A 16,919-nucleotide genomic window follows, 5' to 3' on the forward strand; every position below is an offset into this window, starting at 1 on the left:
GAATTCAGCCTTACTGATTTTCAAAGCCAGATGTAATGGGGACTCCTCTTCCCAGGCCTGGTGTGGGATTTGATCCCCTCGCTCCTCTATGCTTGTGATGTCCCTCCTGTTAGTGGTTAGTCACCCTGGGGAATTGGTTCCCAGCTGTGAACCTGCCCCTCCTACCCTTTTCAAAGAGGTCTTCTCTCTACAACTCGCTGTGGGAGATCTGTTCTGCCTCTTCAGGTTATTTACAGAATTAGTGGTGGTGGATGTTGTCTTTGTATGTCCATCAGAGAAGGTGAGCTCAGGATCCTCCCATTCACCAGTTTCCACAAGCAGCAGAACCAGTTGATCTATCCCTCACTACTACTTCTAGGTACTTTGGATGAAACCAAAGTATCATGGGCTCCTCATGGGCTTCTTTCCTACAGGTACACTACCTTCATGGAATTCTTGTTGGTAATTTATGGACCCCTGAGATTCACTTGGTCTCTAAAAGGTCAATGCCTCTGAATTTATTAGCAGAAGCCCAAAAGGAGAAAAAACTTGTTCAAATGTTAACATCTTTGCAAAGGTCTTAATGCAGTATTTTGTTATATTTTGCATTGAACAAATGTATAATGATGCACTAATTATTTTCTTATTCTGGAAAATTTTGAAAGTGCTCACACTGAAGATAACAATAATTGGCATTATGAGGTTTGATATATGTTCCAAACAAGGCATAACTGAAAACCCATCACCTTAAAAAGATTGACAGATTTGACCACCTAAAAGTTAAAACCTATATGTAGAAGAGGCATCATAAATCAAGAGAAATGATTAGCTAGAAAAGCTATTTACTATATATTGGCAGAGGATTGATACCCACCCTCAGTATATGGAACATCCTTATAAATTAGTATGAGTGACACAAGATGGAAAGATATGAATGGACAACTAATGGAAAAAATAATATAAATGGCTATTAAATATTTGAAGAGATAATTAGTCTCATGATTTTTGAAATACAGATTAAATCTGCATTGAGATTTTTCTTAATCAGATTGGTGAACAGTGCCCATTGTTGTCCAGGCTTTGAGAACACTCAAGTAATGTACATGAAGTGTAAATTGCTACAACTTTTTTGGAGGGCAGAGTAGCAATATGGGACAAAATGAAAACCATTCCCTTTGATCAAGCAACTTTTTTTTTTTAAAGATTTTATTTATTTATTTGACAGAGACACAGCGAGAGAGGGAACACAAGCAGAGGGAGTGGGAGAGGGAGAAGCAGGCTTCCCACTGAGCAGGAGCCCGATGCGGGGCTCGATCCCAGGAACCTGGGATCAGGACCTCAGGCGGAGGCAGACGCTTAACGACTGAGCCACCCAGGCGCCCCTCAAGCAATTATTTTTTAAAGATTTATTTATTTTGAGGGGCGCCTGGGTGGCTCAGATGGTTAAGCGTCTGCCTTCTGCTTGGATCCTGATCCCAGGGTCCTGGGATCAAGCCCCACATCAGGCTCCTGGCTTAATGGGAAACCTGCTTCTCCCTCTCCCTCTGGCTCTCCCCCTGCTCATGCTCTCTCTCTCTGTATCTGTGTCTCAAATGAATAAATAAAATCTTAAAAAAAAGGATTTATTTATTTTGAATAAGAGAGTGTATGTGCATGAATTGGGGGGAGGGGCAGAGAGGGAGAGAGAGAATTTCAAGCGGACTAAGCACTGAGCATGGAGCCCAGTGAGGGGCTGGATCTCACAACCCTGAGATATGACCTGATCCGAAATCAAGAGTCAGACACTTAACTGACTGAGCGAACCAGGTGCCCCGATGAAGCAATCTTATTTCTAGAAAATTAATCTTAAGGAAATGATGGGGAACTGAGTAAATATAAATGTACAAAAATGTTTATTATAGCATTGTTATATGAAAAAATAGACTACAGGGGGGCGCCTGGGTGGCTCAGATGGTTAAGCGTCTGCCTTCGGCTCAGGTCATGATCCCGGGGTCCTGGGATCGAGCCCCACATCGGGCTCCTAGCTCAGCCGGGAGTCTGCTTCTCCCTCTCCCTCTGCCTCTCCCACTGCTCATGCTCTCTGTCTCTCTCTCTCTCTGTATCTCTGTGTCTCAAATGAATAAATAAAATCTTAAAAAAAAAAAAGAAAAGAAAAAATAGACTACAACCTAAATATCCATCACTTGTATTGAGTAATGGTCTATTCATACAGTGAAATACACTGCAGTCATTTGAAAGGATGGGGCAAATCCTTGTGCATTGAAATAGAAAAATATTCGTTGTAATTACATTAATGAATCTTACTGAATTTATAAGCTTTATAATACTTATTTGGAATGTATCATCTAGCAGACATTCAGTGTTACCAAAGATTCCACAGGGCAGAGGTATGTTTTGTGTTAAAAGTAGGAGGGTGGGAACCAGAACTGTTCAGAATGGCAAGAAAAATTATTTTAAAAACTTACATATTTTATATATGCCTCTTCAAAAAGATCTAGGAATAATATACACAGTTGTATTGATAATGGCCTTCTTTGGGAGGAGGGGTATTTCAGGTTGGGTTCCCAGAGAACAGATTTTAAGGTAGAGACTATGATGAGGGAGGTGTACTAGGGAGTGCTTTTGGGATCCACACCTATGGAAGGCGGGCGGGGGAGAGGGAGGGAGCCGGAGTGGGCAAAGGCAGAAGTCCAGCTGCGGTACCGTCTTTTTTTTTTAAAAAAGATTTTATTTATTTATTTGACACACAGAGAGTGAGAGAGAGAGAGAGAGCATAAGCAGGGGGAGTGGCAGGCAGGCAGAGGGAGAAGCAGGCTCTCTGCTGAGCAAGGAGCCCGATGCGGGACTCGATCCCAGGACCCTGGGATCATGACCTGAGCTGAAGGCAGCCACTTAGCCGACTGAGCCACGCAGGCGCCTCGTGTTGTACCGTCTTAATGGACCGCCTTAGCCACTTCAGGAGTTCTGAGTATGGAGGAACCAGAGCCTTTCAGACTCTTATCAGCTGTTGATCAGTCATTGGGTAGGGATCGCCTGGGAAGGGGCATGATCCTGCCTAGGCAATGCTCTGGACGGGCTGACAGCTGAGGGCTGTTAATTGTAGCGGTCCCAGCAGGTGGGCTAATCAGTGCCTTCCTTCCTGAAGGGATCTGGGCAGCAAGGAAGAATCCATCACACAGGGGAACTTCACTTTTTCTATATTTAAAAATTTTTATTACATATATAAGAGGAAGTATTTCCTTTTTTAAAAAAAGAATGCTTTTGAAAGAAAGATTTAGGGTTCAACTACAGAATTTTTAACAGTCCTTTTCACGTCTAGTAGATGATGTATTCCAGGTAAACAAATGTTTGAAAGCTTCTGAGTTCAGCCCCTAGGTGATGGCTCATATTTCCAGTTCTAACCAGAACTTGGTTTTCTGATACCGTTAGATTTTTCCCATGTACCTTTCCCATATAGACAAACCTAGGCAACTCTTCATGATTTCTTTAAAGATTTAAACAGAACATAATTTTAGAAGATAACGCATTGAATGGATGTTAGTTTAGTAATTTAAAAAAACATGTTTTCTAGTCTTAGAATATGTATTTATATGGAAATTGATGTTGGACCTGTTGATAAATTGTCCAGGGTTAAGCTGCTCTTCCTTGATGAGCCCTAAAGTCCTTTTCTTTCCTTAGGCACAGCTCCAGATGTTCCGAGCTCAGTGGATGTTTGAACTTGCTCCAGGTGTAGGCTCTAGCAATTTAGAAACTCGGCCTTGCAGAGCAACAAAAGGCTCTTTACTGAAAGCAGCAGACACCAAAGGAAAGCAAGAACTGGCAAAAGAAGAAAAGTTAAGTATTATGGACATTGTGGCAAAGTAACTTTTTTTTCTTAATTGCACATGAGAGTTTTCGGAGTCGTAAGTAGGTGATCATTAGAGTTGTATTCTGGTGACATAAGCACATAACTTACAAGATTTTTCCTCGTGTGCAAAAATATACTGGTATGTCCATCCTTCACTACTACTTCTAGGTACTTTGGAGGATACCACCACTCCTTATGGGCTTTCTAGAGGTACGGTGTCTTCATGGAACTGTCTTTGGCAATTTATAGATCCCTAAGATTCATTTGGTCTCTAAAATAGCGATGCCTCTGAATTTATTAGCAGAAGCCCAAAAGGAGAAAAACTTGTTCAAATGTTAACACCTTTGCAAAGGTCTTAATGCAGTATTTTGTTACATTTTGAGTTGAACAAATGTATAATGATGCATTAATTATTTCCTTCTTCTGGAAAGTTTTGAAAGTGCTTGCACTGAAAAAATTTGGAATGCTATCTAATTGTTCACCTCTTTTTAGTACTTGCATGAAGTAGGCACAGCACACTTTCCATTTTTCCTGTTCCATAGAGGCTGTCATCTTTATGCAGATTTTTACAAGCAATTTGCCATTAAGTAGTTGAAATTACCATGATAACCAAAAACTTCCATATCCGTTTTGTTTTAATTTTTATTTTGAAAATAATTACAGAAACATAGGTACAGGGAAGTCACGTGTACCTTTCACCCTTTCTCCTTCAGTGATGACATTTTGCATAGCTGTAGTACCGTATCAAAAAGTAGGAAATAGACATTGGTACCATGCACAGAGCTTATTCGGACCTCCCAGATTTATAAGCACTTTTTTGTGTGCATGCATATAAATAGTTCTATGCAGTTTTAGTACATGTATATCTTCCTGTAACCACTACTATGATCAAGATCCAGACTGTGGTAGCACCGCAGTGCTCCCTCTTTCTACACCTTTATAGTTCTCTCCCGTCCCCCACTCCCTGACCATTCCTGACCACTGGCAATCACTAATCTCTTCTCCAGTTCTCTAACTTTGATATTCAAAAATGTTGCATAAGTGGAATCATCCAGTATATAACCTTCTGAGATGGGCGTTTTTCACTCAGCGGAATTCCCCTGGGATCCATCCAAGCTTGTGTATAACAGTAGTTCTTTTTTATTGTCCAGTGGTATTGCATGGTATGGGTGCACCCCAGTTTGTTTAACTCTTCACCAGTTGAAGGACATTTGGGCTGTTCCCAGTGTTTGGCGATTAATAGAGCTGCTGTGAATATTCATGTGCAGATTTCTGCATGAGTGTAAGTTTTCATTTCTCTGGCCTAGGAGTGCAATTGCTTGGTTGTATGTTAAGTGCCTATTTGGTTAAAAGAAACTGCCCAGGGGTTTTCCAGGGTGGCTGCACCATTTTATGTTTCCAGCAGCAGGGTATGAGTGAGTGGTCCAGCGTCTCCACAGCCTCGTCGGCCCTTCGGGTTGTCATTCCTTTTTAGCTCTTCTGATAGGCATGTAGTGATACCTCATTGTGATCTTAATTTGTATTTCCCTAATGCTTAAGGATGTTAAGTATCTTTTCATGTGCTGTTTGCCACCTTTATCTCTTCTCTGTGTAATATGTTGTCTTTTCTAATTGCGTTGCTTATGTTTGTTGAGTTTTGAGTGTTCTTTATTCTAAATACAGTCCTCTGTTGAGTAAGTGGCTTGTACATTCTTTCTCTCAGCCTGTAGCTTATATTTTCATCCTCAGGGTATTTTATCAAGCAAAAGCTTTTAATTTTGATGAGATCCAGTTTATCAACCTTTCCTTTTATGGATTGTGCTTTTTGGGATCAAGTATAAGAACTCTTTGCCCAGCTGTAGGTCTCCAAGATTTTTTAAATGTTTTTTTCCTAAAAGTTTTGTATTTTACATTTAAGTCCATGATCCATTTTTGAGTTAATTTTTATGTAAGATGTGAGGTTTAGGTCATGGTTAATTACTTTGCCTATGGGTGTCCAATTGTTCCACTTTTGTTGGAAAGGCTGTCCTGCCACGCATACTCATTTTTAATACAGACTTTCAAAAATTGCATTTCACTATTTTTATAGGCTCGAGAACTCTTCCTAAAAGCAGTAGAAGAAGAACAGAATGGAGCTCTCTATGAAGGTAAAAAAACTAAGGGCCCAGGATCATGTGGTCATGATATTTCTGAATAACAACTCTTAGTTACTAAACAATTTTTTCTTAACTAGAATAAATTTGATATATAGACATCAGTCTCCCTTTATTTGAAATTTTCTACCAAATCAAAACTAAACATTGTATTTCTATATAATGTCTTTTCAAAAAATATTGCTGTGAAACATCATATTGGTCTACATTTAGGTTTTAGTATTTATTCTTCATTATTAAAGTCTTAAAAATAATTGTTTCTCATTTTAAAATAGTGTATTCTATTATGGGTGAAAACTACTTCAAAGGAGGGAAATATAAAAGATAGTTTCAGGAACATACACATTTTCTAATTTACATTTTACACAAAGGAATAATCTTCAGCTTTGTCTCTTTTATTAACCCATTAGAAATGCATAAACAGAGCGATGGGGCATTTTACTGTATTAGATGTGTAAGTAGGCTTCCATTTTGTAATAATAAAGCTAAAAATTGGAGCATGGGAAAAATGCTTGTGCTTGAATCACTTGAAAATATCCCCAAAATAACATTTTCAGGATTACTGCATTTTATTGGCAAGTTTCTTCTAGTGATATTTTTACTCAGATTTTAAAAGAGCCCAAATGGTGAACTCCTTCCACAGTCTTCATTAGTTTGTGAGAGTCTCATCTCCATTTAGTACACAGTAATTCACCCAGAGTAATAGAACACAGCAGAATATATTGAATTGAATAGAGCCCATCTAAGGGAAGAAGAGCTAGTTGGCTTCTGCAGTCTCAAGTTCTGTTGTATAGCTTTGTGGGAGAGATTACCAAATAATATAGCTGTAAACCACCTGGCCAGGAACTTTATAAGAAAATAGGTTTTAAAGGTTATTTAGCTAAATAATGGGCAGCTGGACTAAAGGAAATTGGATTTGAAGGTTAAATTCAAAAAAACTCTTTATTCTACCTAGTAAGAAGCATTTGATTATCCTCAACTCTGCACCCTAGAAAGAAAAGGTTGCTTAAAAGTGTTTTTCTTGGGGCTACAGCAATTGCATTTCCAAAGACTGAAGAAAAGCAACCAAGTAAGATCACTTCTAACAGTACAAGGCTGAGGGAGAAGGTGGGAAGGGCAAACAGCAGAGAGTGAAATACGACGTGCTTAAGCTGCTATAATGTGTTAGCTTTAGAAAAAAGAAAGGTTACTTCTGAGTAGTAAGACTTGGAAATAAGTTTGTTCACTGAACTCCTATTGCATATAGAAAAAAGGAATTTGGCTGTTTGTAAAGAAAGTTACCAAATTAAACCAGTTATGGGTAATCAAAGGAAATGACAAAAATGTGTGGTCATAGCTAATTTAGCTTTATTTCTTCTTTTAGCCATCAAGTTTTATCGTAGGGCTATGCAACTTGTACCTGATATAGAGTTCAAGATTACTTATACCCGGTCTCCAGATGGTGATGGCGTTGGAAACAGCTAGTGCGTATATAATTTGATAGACAGTAATACATAGAGTTTGTTAAAACTAAGCATCTTTGCCCTGTTGACTCTTAACCGTGATAAGAAGATGGTGGTAATTCTGTTAAATTACATAGTCTTTAGTATAAAGACTTATTTATAAAGTTGTAGAAATTTTTTTTAGTTAGGGAAATTTTAAGATTAAAATATAGAAATGCACGTTTTAAACAGATATAATGAAGATAAGGTGATGAGTTTTTTTAAATAAAAGCAGTGATTATTGAAAGTAAATTAAAAGACACATTTCAGCTTTCTGAAACCTTTTTTAAAAAAGTCAAACCTATTAAGATATAATTAGGCCAAAGTTGACAAAATGTTAATAATGGTTGAAATTGGGTGATGGGTACATGGGGTTTCATCAGACTAGTCTTTCTGCTTTTTGATATATTTGAAGCTATACATTTTTAAAAGTTTTTTCATTTTATTAAGAAAATGCTGAATTATAATGACTTTATTATTCTCTTAAGGTATCTGTGAGGACGTTGTTAAGACTGTAACTTTTTTTTTTTTTAAGATTTTATTTATTTATTTGTCAGTGAGCAAGCGAGCACAAGCAGGGGGAGTGGCAGGCTGAGGGAGAAGCAGGCTTCCTGCTGAGCAAGGAGCCCGATGTGGGACTCTATCCCAGGACCCTGGGATCATGACCTGAGCTGAAGGCAGATGCTTAACCGACTGAGCCACCCAGACGTCCCAAGACTGTAACGTTTGTTTAAAAGCCCAGGTGCAGGATAGAAGCCATGTTTCTTTGGGTGGATGCCACTTGAATCAAAGTCATAAAGTGGCATTGATAGTTTTACATGGACAAAGATCAAGAGAACATATTTTGAAGCCAATACTTTTGAAGTTATTTGCAAGCCAATTATATAAAATTGTTTTGGCTTAATCTGTATCCAAAAGCTCAATTTGCTCATATTAGAAGGGAGGAGAGTCTCTACCTATAAGAGAATGTCAGGTTAGAAATGAGCAATACATAGGAATATAGTGTTTTTAGTAATAAAATATTACCATCATGTTATGGTGTTACCTCTGTCATGAAATAATTAAGTTACCTTTATGGATAACATGTGCTCATTGCCAGTGTTTTTTTAAATCACTTACAGTATTAACACTCAAGCTCTGGATAGTAAAGACATGCCAATGAAATCAGTCTTTTTTTTTTTTTTTAAAGATTTTATTTATTTATTTGAGTGAAATCAGTCTTAATTGTGTTTTTGAACTTGGAGGCTAATGGTGTTGTTCACCAAATGAAATTTAACAGTGTGAGGTAGTTCAAACTCAAAACGAATCAAGTGGGCTTTTTCTAAGCCTTCTTTATACTCAGGCAGGCTTTTAGACTCAGCTCTTAGCCAGTTTTGTGAATAGATGCAGGTGCTATTGAGAAAGGCTATATTAAAACGTGGATGAAGCATTTCTTTTCCTTCCCATCCCTTTGTACAAACCCAGATGTAGTGAAAGTTCTTGAAGGATACAGTTGAAGGATACAGTTGTTTTTTTTCTTATCAGGTCTAATGATCCCTGAAAATCTCTCTCCTGGTTTTGTTCTTGTTTTCTGCCTTCTGTGAAATGCTGGTAGAGCAGCCCTTGTGCCCGCCTAGCCTCTGCCACACGTGCTTTTGTTGTATAATTAGGGTATAATTAGCCCTTCTGGGTCTTCGGACCTCATCCTCATCTAGGCCTTTTGTAGGTCTGATCGCTTTTAAGGTTAATTTCAGCAAAAATTAAAGGCAGGTTTTTTTTAAACTCTAAAGTACTCTTGTTTAGATGATTGGTCGATTTGTGGGCCGTGCTAAGATTCTTTAAATTACATATTTTCCTCTCTTAAGGTAGGGTGATAAGGCACATCTGTTAGAAAACCCTTGGTAAGTAAGAACCACAGATGACATCTGTATATTTGATTTTTATCCAATTAGAATGGATTGTAGTCACATTGTATGGAATATATTTACAAATTTTTCACTAACTCAAGAATCTCTACAGTAAAATGGACTAATTAAATCTCAACACGTGTATCCAAAATTCTAGTTTTTTCTGGGTGAGAATGAAAATTGCTGAAGCTTTTTTTGTCAGAAGACTTGGTATGGCCCTCCTGTGTGAGGCAGAATAAACTTTTATCAAATCAAGGAAGTAGTTAAGACAGTTTGCTTTTAGATGACTTTTTCTGAAGCAGATTTGCAAGTACAATGAAAAATCAGTTTCTAAGCTCTACTTTTGTGGAACAGAGCACTTAATTTATTCACCTCCCTCCTTTTTCAGCATGGAAGATAATGACGATGACAGCAAGATGGCAGACCTCTTGTCGTGCTTCCAGCAGCAGCTCACGTTTCAGGAGTCTGTGCTCAAACTGTGTCAGCCTGAGCTGGAGAGCAGTCAGACTCACATATCAGGTATGAGTTCATGGTGGTTAGAACTCAGGGAGGCACACTTTCACTTTAGATTTACGTTTTCCAAACTTACAGGGCCAGATAACTTGCCAGATAATTGCTCTAGTTCAAAGTACGTTGGGAGAGCTGGTTATAATTACTGTTTGCATATACTAATAAGCTTTTCAAAACTGAAGTAGAAAGGAGTTTGTAGTGCAGTTCAAGGATGCCCTGCTTTATTCAGTGAAGATCTAAAAGGGTATCTGAGTGGTTGAAGCAGCCAAGAAAATTAGAGGAAGGCTGGTGTCATCAGGCAGTTCAGCCTGAGGGAGGCTGCCTGTTTAAAAATGAGTGTTTGGGGGCACCTGGGTGGCTCAGTCAAATGTCCCGACTCTTGGTTTCAGCTCAGGTTGTGAGATCGAACCCCAGGGCTCTGCGCTCAGCACGGAGTCTACTTGAGAGTCTCTCTCTCCGTCTGCCCCTCTGGCTTGTGCTTACACATTCTCTCTCTCTCTCAAATGAAAAGATCTTAATAAAAGTGAGTGTTTTTTAATTTTTATATGTTAAATGTTCAATTGGGGATTTTCCAGAGGAGGACACTTGAAAATATTCAAGGAGATGAAAATAAGTTTTTAGCGTTAGCAAATGCAAATGGATTATGTATATATATACACAGATATACATATCAGACTATTTTAATAACACTTATTTTAATATCTCTTGGTGCTAAAATGATCTTTTGAAGGAAAGGGTGCTTTATAAAAGTAGCTTCTGATCTGTTCTGTACTGAAAAAAACATTTGTGTCTTGACGTTAGAAACCATTATGACTTTCGGATAATCAAATACAGTCGTGCACAGCTCTGCGCCATACTGAGGGTGTGATTCACACATGTCTGGGAGTACTGAGGCTGCCTGCACCGAGAATGAGATGGTAGAATAACCGAGGAGAGTCGCTGAAGGGATGATTTTCTTTTGCAGAGCTGCCAATGGAGGTCCTGATGTACATATTCCGATGGGTGGTGTCTAGTGACTTGGACCTCCGGTCATTAGAGCAGTTGTCGCAGGTGTGCAGAGGATTCTATATCTGTGCCAGGTACTTCATCTTTCTAAAACAACTCAGGCAGTGGTGAAAAAAGAATTCTGGTCTTTTGCCAGTTTTGATTAAAAAAAAAAAAACTTGATCGATATTCTGAGTAAAAACGTAGAATGAACGGTTTTGCCTAAGCTGTATGTATGTGATTTCCCCAAACCGCTTAGCCCCTAAAGGCTAGAATGCACTAGGTTTCCAGGGTACAGCGTTTAGGTACAGCAGAGGTAGGCACACGTATCACGTCCATAGGGTGGTCTGCATGCTAGCCTAGCTGAGTTGGAAAAAGAATTGTGCTAGGAAAATAAACTCAAGTCATCTTTAAATAACTCTAAACCCATTAAGTGGTAATGATTTAAATTTAGATTGCACTAGAATTTTTTTTTGGCCCATTAGAAGTTATCCTGTACTTTTAAATTATTGCTATGTGAAGAATAATCATAGTTTAGTATAAAATGATTTGAGGCTGGTAATCTTTCATGGATATTTTACATAAAAATACGTGCTTTGTGGGGCGCCTGGGTGGCTCAGACGGTTAAGCAGCTGCCTTCAGCTCGGGTCATGATTCCAGGGTCCTGGCATGGAGCCCCATGTTGGGCTCCCTGCTCAGCAGGGGAGTCTGCTTCTCCCTCTCCCTCTCCCCCTGCTTCTGTGCTCTCTCTCTCTCGCTCACTCTGTCTCTCAAATAAATAAAATCTTTAAAAAAAAAATTCAGTTTTGTACACTAATCCCATAACAGATTCTTGTTGGTGCTACCTTAAAAACAGATCTCTAGTCTGACCATTTCGCCCTTGTCCAGGGACCCTTCTTGCTCTGCCCCTGTTACAGCCAGTCTGGGTTACGGCAGTGGCCTGCTTCCCCTCCTATATCCCTAGAGCACCCCGAGAGCAGACCACCAGAGTGCTCTTTTGAAAGCATAAATCACACTCAGCTCTCAGTGGCACCCATGTCACCTAAACAGCCTGTACGCCCCTCGCTCCCCTGCCCTTCGCTGCCTCTCCAGTCGTGTAGCCTGTGAACCTGGCTTAGTCTGCCACCACCGTGTGATCCTCGTCGAGCGCACCGGTCACACCCCCCGAGAGCCTTGCACTTGCTGTGGCTTCTGCATAGGTACTTTCCGGCTGCTGTACCTGAAATAGTCTCTCTTTCCCGATCGCAGTTGTCCTGCTCTGTGTACCCTGCTTCATTTGCTTTTGCACTGAGCACACTATCTGAAACTTTTCTCTTTATTTTCTTCATTTTCGTTTGCTTTCCCACAAGGAAAACAGCAGGGCCTTTGCCTCGTCTGTCTGTCTGTCTCCAGAGCCCTGGTCAGTGCCTTGCAGGTGCTCATCAAATGCTTGCAGAAGTATTTCTGCATTTAGGGACTTAGCCATTTTTATAAATTGGTATTATGCTTTTATTACCTAGAGACCCTGAGATATGGCGTTTGGCCTGCTTGAAAGTTTGGGGCAGAAGCTGTATTAAACTTGTTCCATACACATCCTGGAGAGAGATGTTTTTAGAAAGGCCCCGTGTTCGGTTTGATGGTAAGTTGAACTCTTTAGAACTCAGGAGAAATAGTGGTCTAGCATGCTCATTTTTGATAAGTACACAGTCTTAATTTCCTGAATTAAGAATACAGACCTGAATACTCTGATCATACTTAAAGGAAACCACAATAAAAATAAAGCTGTTATATGCAACAATGAGTCATGGAACACTACATCAAAAACTGATGATGTACTGTATGGTGATTAACATAATAAATTAAAAAAAACAAAGCTGGAAACATGTTAGGTGATTGTAAAAGTTTCATTTATGTTCCTACTTAAAAAAAAACCCAAAACTTTTTTTTTTTTTTAAATAGGAGTGTATATCAGTAAAACGACATACATTCGTCAAGGGGAACAGTCTCTTGATGGTTTCTATAGAGCCTGGCACCAAGTGGAATATTACAGGTACAACTGTAGTAAACTGAGTGAGTGAAAAATTCTCTCTCTCCAAGTATTAGTTCATTGGTTACTGGGCAACTGTTCTTTGTGGCTTTTGCATTTATCCACATGATGACCTCAGTATTTTTATCCAGTTTTGTAACAGGAACTGCACTCAGAGAACCAGGAGGTTAATACAAATTATTTAATTCCTCCTAGCCTTTAAATCTAAGAATCACTTTACATTTTAGAGCTCCTCCTTGTTTTTTTGCTTTTGGTGGGACTCATTTGCCTTTTCAATTAGCTCGTGCTCTACATTTCAGCCTTAATGGCCATCAGATGTTACTGGCCTTGAGAAATGAGACATGTGAACTGTGTATGATCATTAGATCTCACTCTTGACCTTAATTAGTGCTTTAGGAAAAAACACACAGCTTTAACGGAGGTATATTTATTTTTATTCAGGAGTAAAACTGAAAGTTTGACAAGCTCCCTCTAGGAAACGTAAGACTGTCTTCACTTCTTTTTCGCTGGCCTCACAGGTTGCCAGTCGTGTTTGTTTTAATGATGCTTTGCCGATTTTTTGGCCCGTGGTATTTCTGATTTGATTTCACAGCAATGAACAGGTTTAGGTCCCAGGAAATAAGGACATGTTTTATACTTTGTGTGTGTGTGGTGTTTTTTGGTGTTCTTTTCTTTTTACACAGGTACATAAGATTCTTCCCTGATGGCCATGTGATGGTGTTGACAACCCCTGAGGAGCCTCAGTCCATTGTTCCTCGTTTAAGAACTAGGAATACCAGGTAGTATTTTTCTATAGTTTTCTATCCAGGTCACATTTCATATGGTTACTTGCAGGTTAATGTAATCCAGTGCTTCCTTAACTTAGTACTGGCTGATAAAAACAGCACTCAACAGCGGCCCTTGTGAAAAATACCAGTGCCTGGGCCTCTCTGCCTGGGGAGTATGTTTCAGTAGGTCTTGGGAGCCTTAGCAAATTAGGTTTACTCACATCCTAGCTGATTGTTCTCAGGCAAGTTGAGTAACCACTATTAGAACCCATTACTTCCTAGGTTATTTAAATACATGTAACAACTGGTTAATAGACTTGGACTTAAATTGTATTTTTTAATTTTTAGAACTGATGCAATTCTGTTGGGTCATTATCGCTTGTCACAAGATACAGACAATCAGACCAAAGTATTTGCTGTGATAACTAAGAAAAAAGAAGAGGTGAGTGAGTGGAATTAAAGGTTCTCTGTTTATTTCAGTACCCTACTCATTTAAGCATTCTTGATTAGAAAGGGTAAGAAAATACTGTTTCATAAAATATACTGTTACACAAAATGTATATTGACTTATAGCATCTCCCTGAAGAGAGCTAGAGGGTTTTCTAAAATGTGGAGTTTTTTTTAATTGGATCAGCTTGTTTTTCTCTAAATGATTTCCTTTTCTGGTCCAGGTCTTTCACATTGGAAAATGTAAAGCCAAAATGTGCTATGAAATAACTAGTGAAATTATACCTGAATATGTTTTTTTAGCTATTCTTGTTTTGAATCATAAGGGATTTCCTTCCTAAGTTAGCTCATATAGATAATTTTTTTATCAAGGGTGTTCTTACAGAGAATTTCAGTTTCTACTGGAAATAAGCTAAAAAGTAAGATAATTTCCTTCTTCCTGTTCTTACAAAAGGGAAAAAAATGCCAAGCAAATATTGTTGAATTATTGCATTCCAGTATTTTTAACTCTTAACACATTGAGGGCCTAATTTTTTTCATAACTTTCCTTTGTATGCGTTTTTCAATCCTGGTTTTAAAAATGGATACCCAAAGAGTCAGTTGTGATGTAGTTGGAATAAATACTTGCCTAATGCTTTTATAATTGTTTTTAGAAGTTTTCCTTCTATCAGATCCTCCTGTCTTCCCTGGCATCATGTGTTAGTTAGGGCAGGGTTTCATCGGCGTCCCTTCACCTTGTGGCCACCAGTTGCCGGCTTCTCTGCCTGCCTCAGGTAGGCTCCAGGGTTCTGGGGCAGCCGTCTGAAGGGCAGAGGTAGCTGCGATGGCTGTGGCCTTGGCCATGAGTTTCCTGAGGTCAGAATTAGGGAGTTATGGGCCCTTGTTTAGGTCTTACCTTATAAAAGAGTATAGGAACTCCTGTGTTGAGTACCAGTTTTCTCTTCAGAATATGATACAGTGAAACCATGCATAGTGTTGACATTCTTGTGTTGTTAGCAACAGTATTTGCAGAAGTGTGATTCTAATGAACCTTGTCCACATCTGTTTCTTCATTGACTCTTTTTACTGTTACCGCAAAAGATAAATTCTACTCCATGCTTCTTCTGCATCTTTCACCAATTTATCACTTTGCCTCTGTAAAAATTCCCATATTTTCAGTGGAAGGAAATACTAGGCTTACATGGAGAAGACAGAAGTTTTCATTTCCAACTCTGCAGCTGCTGTGTAATTTTGGTTAACTCGTTTGACCTCCTGGGGTCTTCATTCTTTCAGCCGTTAAACAGCAATGTACAATCATATTTAACACTGGGGGTGATTGTGTTGATTAACTGAGCCGATGATGGAGAGAAAACAGTTTTGGAATGCTTAACATTTTTCAGGGCACTTATCCACCTTCTCATTTGATACCCAAGACCCCTCTACTGTGTGCAGAGATTGTTACTTTTTGTGTCACTCTTGCATAATAGATTCCTGTAATATTTATATGTATCAGTGAGGGGAGGTTTCATGATAGCTCACACACCTTTTCTTTTACAGAAGCCACTTGACTACAAATACAGATATTTCCGTCGCGTCCCTGTGCAAGAAGCAGATCAGAGTTTTCATGTGGGGCTCCAGCTGTGTTCCAGTGGCCACCAGAGGTTCAACAAACTCATCTGGATACATCATTCTTGTCACATTACTTACAAGTAGGTGAATGTAATACAGATGCCAAAGTTGCAGAATAAATGTGTACTTCATATCAGGCTTAGGAAACTCTCTGATAGATTTTAAAGTCCTCAGAGTTAATGTTACATTATAAAACCACCTTATGTTCCAGGATGTTACATTACAAAGTATCACACGTCTCCTGCAAATGCCTCCAGAGTTTGCTGTGCTCAGAGAGCTGTGGCCAGGGAGAGGTCCCTGGCCAATGACCATCTTTTCTTTTCTTTTTTTTTTTTAATGACCATCTTTTCAGTATGATTCTGTCAGGTATGCAAAGGAGTGGACCAGGAGGTGGTGCTCTCCCCAGTGCCCGTGGGAATAGGCATGGGAATGGGGGCCACCACTTTGGAATTAGAATGGTACTCAGTCACCTCTAAGCTGTCTGTGCATTATCTACTCATTGACTTAAGTCACTTTTATTTTATTTTTTTTTTAAAGATTTTTTATTTATTTATCTGAGAGAGAGAATGGGAGACAGAGAGCCTGAGAGGGGGAGGATCAGAGGGAGAAGCAGACTCCCTCCCAAGCAGGGAGTCTGATGCGGGACTCGATCCCGGGACTCCAGGATCATGACCTGAGACGAAGGCAGTCGCTTAACCAACTGAGCCACCCAGGCGCCCCGACTTAAGTCACTTTTAAAACATCAAATCTTTTTTCTTCTCCTGTGTTTCACCTCTTACCATTTTTTTTTTTTTTTTTTTTTTTTTTTACTTCTGGTTGGTTTATCCTCCAGGATTATACACCGATTTTAATACATCTATTAGGTGGTTCCTATTTAAAGCTGTTTGTGTTAGGATTTACCTGTAAGGAGTAATTAAGGAACAGAAGAATGCGTGTGAGAAAGGAACAGTACAGAAGTAGGTGAAACATCAATGTGTGTGGATAGTGAGGTTTGCTGTTTTTAGGTTTGAAAGAATATTGGTGTGTGGTCGATGCCTCTTGGTTCCAAAATAAAATCCAAAATTCTGAGAGACCGATTTTTTTTTTTAAGATTTTATTTATTTATTTGACAGAGAGAGACACAGCAAGAGAGGGAACACAAGCAGGGGGAGGGGGAGAGGGAGAAGCAGGCTCCCCGCAGAGCAGGGAGCCTGATGTGGGACTCGATCCCGGGACTCCAGGATCATGACCTGAGCCAAAGGCAGTCGCTTAA

At 39.3% G+C, this 16,919-nt stretch overlaps 1 protein-coding gene across 3 annotated transcripts in view; it reads left to right on the forward strand.

Moving 5' to 3' along the window:
• FBXO9 (F-box protein 9) overlaps positions 1–16,919 on the forward strand; it is a 39,891-nt gene that overhangs the window by 13,877 nt on the left and 9,095 nt on the right. For 2 of the 3 annotated variants that reach the window (XM_054505407.2, XM_054505408.2), the window contains exons 3-12: positions 3,658–3,811; positions 5,893–5,952; positions 7,322–7,421; positions 9,714–9,844; positions 10,800–10,914; positions 12,319–12,437; positions 12,758–12,848; positions 13,529–13,624; positions 13,961–14,054; positions 15,596–15,747. In XM_054505407.2, coding sequence (XP_054361382.1) covers positions 3,658–3,811; positions 5,893–5,952; positions 7,322–7,421; positions 9,714–9,844; positions 10,800–10,914; positions 12,319–12,437; positions 12,758–12,848; positions 13,529–13,624; positions 13,961–14,054; positions 15,596–15,747 — 1,112 coding nt within the window. The remainder of the gene's footprint in view (positions 1–3,657; positions 3,812–5,892; positions 5,953–7,321; positions 7,422–9,713; positions 9,845–10,799; positions 10,915–12,318; positions 12,438–12,757; positions 12,849–13,528; positions 13,625–13,960; positions 14,055–15,595; positions 15,748–16,919) is intronic. The other variant, XM_064597709.1, reaches the window with a different exon arrangement.

Source organism: Mirounga angustirostris, unplaced genomic scaffold, assembly GCF_029215605.1.
Source record: "Mirounga angustirostris isolate CCGP_5_RB_7025 unplaced genomic scaffold, mMirAng1.0.hap1 SCAF_8, whole genome shotgun sequence".
NCBI classification, from domain to species: domain Eukaryota; kingdom Metazoa; phylum Chordata; class Mammalia; order Carnivora; family Phocidae; genus Mirounga; species Mirounga angustirostris.